Source organism: Leguminivora glycinivorella, chromosome 8 (genome assembly GCF_023078275.1).
Source record: "Leguminivora glycinivorella isolate SPB_JAAS2020 chromosome 8, LegGlyc_1.1, whole genome shotgun sequence".
NCBI classification, from domain to species: Eukaryota; Metazoa; Arthropoda; class Insecta; order Lepidoptera; family Tortricidae; genus Leguminivora; species Leguminivora glycinivorella.
This window is the reverse complement of record NC_062978.1, coordinates 20,017,334-20,025,425: the sequence shown is the minus strand read 5'-3', so window position 1 is coordinate 20,025,425 and position 8,092 is coordinate 20,017,334. Positions and strand designations below refer to the sequence as shown.

The 8,092-nt window shown below is 37.7% G+C and overlaps 1 protein-coding gene across 1 annotated transcript; it reads left to right on the top strand.

The window, feature by feature from the left end:
* The first annotated feature begins 481 nt into the window (after positions 1 to 481).
* Positions 482 to 3,755, top strand: LOC125228943 (cytochrome P450 6B2-like). Its single transcript, XM_048133665.1, has 3 exons — positions 482 to 1,629; positions 2,394 to 2,641; positions 3,483 to 3,755. Exons 1-3 carry the CDS (start codon positions 530 to 532, stop codon positions 3,662 to 3,664), a joined length of 1,530 nt encoding a protein of 509 aa, XP_047989622.1. The 5' UTR covers positions 482 to 529; the 3' UTR covers positions 3,665 to 3,755.
* Positions 3,756 to 8,092: the final 4,337 nt, after the last annotated feature.

Below are 8,092 nucleotides of genomic sequence, written 5' to 3'. Positions count from 1 at the left end.
TGGCAACGACATTTGGCTAAGGATCTCTAAACAATAATAGCCAAATATCACAATGATGACGTGATTAATAATACAAATACCTGCACCTGTTACGGCCAAAACTTGGCAACTTTACCACAAATTATTTAATAATAACGTTTGATTTAGGCAAAAGCAGGTGCTTTATTCATATTCGTCAAATTATACATATAATACCGATCATATACCGAGGACATATATAAAGAAAATACCACATGATTCTTGAGGCGACTTTTGGCCTATAATAGTTTTTTTTAAATAGCTTTTCACAAGGAGGTTTCTTTCAACTGCGTATATTTCTTAAAACCATATTTTATGCTTAAATGTAGACTATGGTAAAGTTGCTTACGGAAGGCAATGTTGCCACGTTGCTAATTGTGGTGGGCATTTTACACGGTGTTTTTTCATTTCCAGTTTCATTCATTTCTCTTTTCATTAGTTGCTGTTAAGTCGCCGTGAAGGTTCATATAATCATTAACGTCTTTTGCGAAAATAGTTTTGATTTAAAATTATGATCTGCTTTATAGGTTTATTTTTAACTTTGTTTTATTTTTATTGTATAAATACTTACAACTATTGGTCGAGGCGTGGTGTCAAGCAAATTAGTTTATTTTCGTTACTACGTATGTTCAAGCGACAGTGTCTGAAACAGGTTAACGAGGTAGAGTTGTACGAAAAGGTATACGCCAAGTATCCCAATGAAAAAATTGTCGGATTTTATATTTTCACTTCACCAGTACTCATGGTCAGAGATCCTGAAATAATCAAATATGTCCTTATAAGAGACTTTGATACATTCTACTCAAGAGGAATTTTCCAACTAGACAAAGTGCCTGAACCATTTTTAGATCAAATAACTTCTGGCGAAGGTGACTTGTGGAAATTATTGAGGCAAAATCTTTCGCCTGCTTTCTCCACTGGAAAGGTTAAGGGAATGTTTCCTCAGATTTTGACTAGAGCGGAAAAATTGCAACGTATTGCATGTAAAGCGGACAAAGGAGAAGTTGATGCTGTAGATTTAGTGAAACGTTACTCTGTAGACGTCGTTGGAGCTTGCGGATTAGGTATCGATTTGGATACCTTAAATGGCGAGCATGAAGTGGTCTTGAAACTCGGTAAACGTATTTTTAAAAAGACAAACAGGGATGTACTTGTATACTTTTTGAAATGTACCATGCCGGCTATATTTAAGCATGTCCACCTAATTCCATCTTTTGTGCAAGATGCTACTAAAGCTGTGGTGAAAATTATTATGGAACAAAGAAATGATGAGCCCTACGACAAGAATGATTTTGTGGATTTACTTTTGAAGTTAAAAGAGAAGGGTGTGATGGTTGGAGATTCTTTGACGCGCAAAAATGTCGACGGTTCCCCTGTTAAGACGGAGATAGAGTTTACCGACGCACTACTGACTGCTCAAGTGTTCATGTATTTTGCCGGCGGGACTGATACGACGACTTCTGCGACAAGCTACACACTGTACGAGCTCGGTCACCATCCTGAATACCAGAGAAAATGCCACGAAGAAATTGACTTCGTGCTAGCGCGTCATGGGAACCAATTAACTTATGAAGCCATTAAAGAGATGAAATACCTCGAGGCCTGCTTCCGGTAACTATGTTTATATAATATTGTCTTCGGTTACCGCGATAGTTACTCATGAAATAAAACTATGGAAACGGATTAAATCGCGTATAATGAATTTAAAATTCATCCCGATGTTTCGAACTTTACAGCAGCGTTCGTGGTCAACGGGTGACTGAGGAAAAATTACAATGTGCAAAAGCTAGCCGCATACAAGAAATATTAACGAACCATGACCACAAATAATATAGATTTCTAACTAAGGCAGGTTCACACACTATTAATAAAGCTAGTTATATAATATTTAAAAAAAAATTACCATTACTATGTTAAAAACTAATTAACCAATTAATCTACACAAACCACCGTTGACCACGAACGCTGTAAAGAGTTCGAAACGTCGGGATGAATTTTAAATTCATTATACGCGATTTAATCCGTTTGCATAGTTTTATTTCATATGTTTATATAGTTTTCTCGATATTCAGTCATACAATACAATACAATACAAATACTCTTTATTGCACACCTCAATACACGAAACAACATAGCAAGTATAAACAACAACTTAAGAGGTAAAACAAGAGGCGGTCTTAGTCATACTCACATCATACACCTCAGTATCTTTGCTTAGAAATGTATCTGCTATTGCATCGCATTTTTTACATTATTAGACATTAACGCACCAGTCACGTAAATAATTATTTTTTGTCACCGACATATTATAAAATCAAATGTGAAGTTCTATTATAATTATCCCTTTTGCCGATTCTTCTGAATGTATCTTTCAGGGAAGCATTACGCTTGTTCACGCCGATTGGAAACTTTATGCGCAAATGTATGAAGCAGTACACCATCCCCGGCACTAATGTCACGCTCGACCCCGGCGTGTTGGTAGTCGTCCCGGCGCAGGCGGTGCACATGGACCCTCAGTATTTCCCCGACCCTGAGCGGTTCTGTCCTGACCGCTTCTACGGAGAACATGCAATCTTCAAGGATGCTTACATGCCTTTTGCTAAAGGACCTAGAGCATGCATTGGTGAGTTAAGGACAGATGTTATGTAGGTTTTAAGTATGTATTGTGTTGGTGCAATACCTAATTATTTATATAGGTAATTAGAAGCGCAACACATTCTGACATATCCATTTTTTTTTAATTTTAGCAATAAGTCGAAATGTCAGAATGTTAACACTACGAAAAAATATGAATTCGTTTAAGGCCCACTTGCACCAACCACTTAACGCAGGGTTAGTGGGCAGTCTGTCAAATCTGTCAAATTCCATATAAAATTGCGGATCAACCCTCGGGTTAACCCTCCATTTTCGTTGGTGCAAGTGGCCCTTAATGAAATTAGGTAGGTAAGTATATTGAGTTGTGGCAACCAACAAGACGATATAATATATGTATTCATAATTACTTCAATATATAGAATATACCCATGAACCCGAACACACCCACGGAGAAAAAACTATCCATGCTCATTATACGTTTGCGTAGCTGAGCACAAATGCTCCATTTGGCTACGGGGCCTGGCCCCGTAGCCGAATGGCATTTCTCCGACGCCAAACGAAAGCGATACGCCGCTGGCTCTGTCGCGCCAATACGCAAGCGCGATAGAGATAGATATCTACTAGCGCTTCGTTTCGTGAGCGTTTCGTGAGCGATTGTGCCATTCGGCTAGCCACCCTGGTGATCTCATGTCGTGGTCTCGCGCAATAGCAACCGCGAGCAATAGAGCAAAACGAAAGAGGTGCTGAACGAGCAGGATTTGAATCTCCATCCGACCTAGCCGAAACTACGATAACGATAATATATAATCGCAAGCGTTTGTGCGTCTGGTTACGTACCCTGATTCTTCAAAATACATTTTATTTTGTAGGTGAGCACTTGGGTTACATCCAGTCGCTGGTGGCTGTGGCGGCGGTGCTTCGCCACTCGCGTGTATCGCCGGTTGGCGAGCGGCCTAGCCGTGTGCCGCGGGATCCCAACACCGCCATCGTACAGAAGATTAAGGCTCCACTACGAATCAAAGTTACACCACGTTCAAATTCATATGAATAAAATATTAATATTAATACAGTAAGGTAACGGACCCAATCATGAACAGTTTAAGATAAAATTTTGCCTATTTTTGATATTTCACTGAGCGCCACTTGCACCGACCACTTAACTCAGGGTTAATGGGCTGTCATCTGTCAAATTCCATACAAAATGGTGGGTTAACCCTCGGGTTAACCCACCATTTTCGTTGGTGCAAGTGGCCCTGATACGTGTAAAAATTCTGAGCGTGTTCTCCTTCTTTTACATTTCAAGCGTATTGCAGAATAGATAGACACTCATATTGGTTTCTTCATACTTAGGGTATTTTACATCAATATAATACTCAATCAAGCATATTATGATATGAATATAAAGGAATCAGTCTCTACATGTGTGACTGCTTTTTAAGTTGTATTTTTTTAAATGTTAAGTAGATTTTAAATTATTTCGAATTGTTACCTAGTCTTAGTTTTTACTTTTTAGTTGTTTGTACACATACACTGAGAGAAAAAACAACAATTTTTCATGTTCGTTCAACAAACTTTTTGGTTAAAATATTTTTTTTTTGTTAATTTGGTTAATTTGGTTGATATTTGGTTATTTGACTCAACAAGTCGATTTTATAAAAGCAACATGACTCATACCTACTGTTTTAAACATATGTTTGGCTGATTCAATCAAATATCTTTTACCAAGTTTGACCTTGTTGTTTGAACAAATTCGACTTGTATCATCAACATTGTGGTTTATTCCGTTTACTAAAAGACTTTTGTTTCAAACGGATAAACCCGCAACAAGTCGAACTTGTTAAATTCACAATGCAAATGTACTTAAAAAATCCTAAGTCAAACCAAGTCTGACGTACGAGACATGGTAAACGCTCCAGAGGCAGTTACATAATGAAATCCACAGATGATGAAATCGGATTAAATGTGTGGACCTGTATAGAATCGAAAAAAAATATCAACGTAAAATAAGAGAAGGAGTTCAAAATAAATCTGGCTAAAAGATTGTTATCAGGTTCAAGTTTACTCGAGTTGTAACCTAATTTAGGTTCAGGACCCGTAGCCGAATGGCATTTCTGCGACGCGAAACGCCACCGAAATGCCACAGAAATGTAGTCTGGCTCTGTCGCGCTAATACGCGAGAGCGATACAGATAGATAGCTACGAAAGAGATATTACCGTGAGTGTTTCGTGAGCGTTTGTGCCATCGGCTACGCACACTGGATGCGTTTATACATACATGCTTTTAACTGGGTATAATTTCTAAATTTAAGAATTGTGGTACACAATTAGCAAGCAATAATAGCAATTATTTTAACGGCTAAAACTGTAAACTTACAGTTTTAGCCGTTAAAATAAAGTTTATCTTAACCCAAATTATGTCAACTTTGTTATTACCTAAGTACTTATTTGTACAGGTTTTCAATTTCATGACGCATATTAATTTGGTACATATTTAAGTAGACATTTAGGTATTATTTAATCATATTTTTCTAGAAACTCAATTACTTAAATCACATAATATTTTTTGTGTCAGTAACAGCCGTCGACCTTTTACTGTAGGTACCTAACACTTTATATTGACTGAAATTGATTTTTTTTACTGTACCTAACACATGTTTATATTGACACTAATCCATACTAATATTTTAAATGGGAAAGTGCGTGTGTCTGTTTTTTTGTCCGTCTTTCACGGCAAAACGAAGCGACGATTTGACGTGATTTTTAACCGTCGCCTTATATCTCAAGAAGGACGGTTATCAAGTCGTCTGTATGTTTTTTTTTTTTTTTTTTAATGTTTGTTCCTCGATATCTCCGTCGTTACTGGACCGATTTTGAATTTTTTTTTTTAATTGAATGTATATGCATACAGATTGGTCCCATTTTTCTCAGAACCCAGTTCTGATGATGGGATCCTGGAGAAATCGAGGGAACTCCTCAAATCTGAAAGGCATACATATAGTGATTTTTGTGTTTTTAAAGGAACAGCATGCATTTAGGTACGGAACAGTGACATTTGGTGCAGTGGAACTGCTGATGATGGCCAGAACCGAACTCCTCAAATCTGAACGGCACGCTTATAGTGACTTTGGTATTTTTATAAGAACAGCATGCACTTGCGTCCAGAACAGTGACATTTGGTGCAGTGGAACTGCTGATGATAGTCAGAACCGTACTCCTCAAATCTGAACGGCACACTCATAAGTGACTTTGGTATTTTTGCAAGAAAAGCATGCATTTAAGTTCAGAACAGTGACATTTATTTATTTAGTTATGTTTGTTAAGCATATTGAGTTTTCAAGTCAAAGTTTGTCAAGCTTCGATTTCTTATAATATAATATCGGATTCATGAGGAATTGAGGAAACTCCTGAAACCTTAACGTTATACGTATATTCATTTATTTTGCCATCTAATAATTAAAGCATTAAAAGCAGTTTTAAAAAATACCTACACATTTCTACATAATCCAACATTCGCAAGTAACTTTCACCAGAACCCGAAAGGCGACGGTTTTTTTTTTCTTAAAAATTATTTAAGTGGAGATTGTTGAAGGGATGGAGAGTGACATAGGCTACTTTTTGTCTCTTTCTAACGCGAGCGAAGCCTCGGGCAAAAGCTAGTCGATGATAATTCTTTCTTCCCAATAAATAAACTGTTGGAACTGGATGAACGGAAGATTCTGATGGGATCCGTGAAACGAGTCGATGGCAATTGGAGAATCCGAAAGAATGCCGAAATTGAACATCTAATAGCCGAACCGAATATAATAGGCGAGACTAAGGCACGTCGTCTCCGCTGGCTTGACCATCTCGTAAGAATGGGTGAGGACTGAAGATCGGGCAGTCAAGAGGGCCTATCTGGGCTGTCCAACTGGACGCCGCGCCATCCTGCTGGCCATATTAGATAGAGTGGAGGCAGATCTCCGTGAAATTGGCGTTAACGAGGGCTGGCGAGAGATCGCTCCGGACCGTGTAAAGTGGCGTGCTCTTGTGTTGGAGGCAGACTCACTTTGGGTCGTCGCGCCAACAAAGTAAGTAAGTTGACATTTAAACCAATAAATTCCATGTTTTTTAGGGTTCCGTAGTCAACTAGAAAACTTATAGAACCCGTCCGTCCGTCCGTCCGCCCGTCCGCGGATAATCTCAGTAACCGTTAGCACTAGACAGCTGAAAATTGGTACCAATATGTATATCAATCACGCAAACAAAGTGCAAAAATAAAAAATGGAAAAAAATGTTTTATTAGGGTACCCGCCCTACATGTAAAGTGGGGGCTGATATTTTTTTTCTTTCTAACCCCAACGTGTGATATATTGTTGGATAGGTATTTAAAGATGAATAAGGGTTTACTCAGATAGTTTTTTGATAATATTAATATTTTCGGAAATAATCGCTCCTAAAGGAAAAAAAAGTGCGTCCCCCCACCCCTCTAACTTTTGAACCATAAGTTTAAAAAATATGAAAAAAATCACAAAAGTAGAACATTATAAAGACTTTCTAGGAAAATTGTTTTGAACTTGATAAGTTCAGTAGTTTTTGAGAAAAATACGGAAAACTACGGAACCCTACACTGATCGTGGCCCGACACGCTCTTGGCCGGTTTTTTTTAATTGGAAGAGCTACGAAGGTAGCAAAGTTATTATCTCCGCCGAAGGTACAATGTTTACATAGACATTAACATATTTCACCCCTCTGTGGGGATCGATTCTGATCTAGCCGATAATTACTACGTACGGGAACATTAACTTATCCCCTAACTGAAGATTCTATTACCGATACAGGGATTATCCGTATTAGTTCTAACGAATCTGTCAATCACTGGACAAAAGATAGAATTATTTTTTATTATTGCTATTTTTTTTTCATTTGATTTTTTTGTCAAAAAGTCCTACCACCATATAAAGGAAGGTTCATGAATTTACATGCTAATATACTATGGATATAATATAATATGGATACAGGCGTGATTATATTTATGTATCAAAGACATATATAACTTCGTCTAGACAGATAAAGTCTAAGAAAAAAACGTACCTCTGTACCATACAGAAAAAGGTACGGTGGCCTAAATGGCATTACACCTTTGGGGTAATGTCGCTATGGCGCTAATTTAAAACATATCAAGCTAAGAATATGGGCCAAATTGTCAAAACTGAGGTTCAAAAGTTTTAAGCCTGTGTCAAGAGATGGCAGTCTATGCACTGTGATTACACATTTTATACTTCGACAGTAACTCTCTATAATACTCGATCCTCTTTGGTATGTATGTATATTAAATTTGTAGGTAGTAAGTACCTCAATAATTTATAAACATTTAAAGTAATATTATGTACAGTCGCCATCAGATATATAAGAGCGCCCGAGGTACTCAAAAATATCTGAACACGCCTCTATTGCCTAGGCGTTAGAGGCGTGTTCAGATATTTTTGAGTACCTCGGGCGC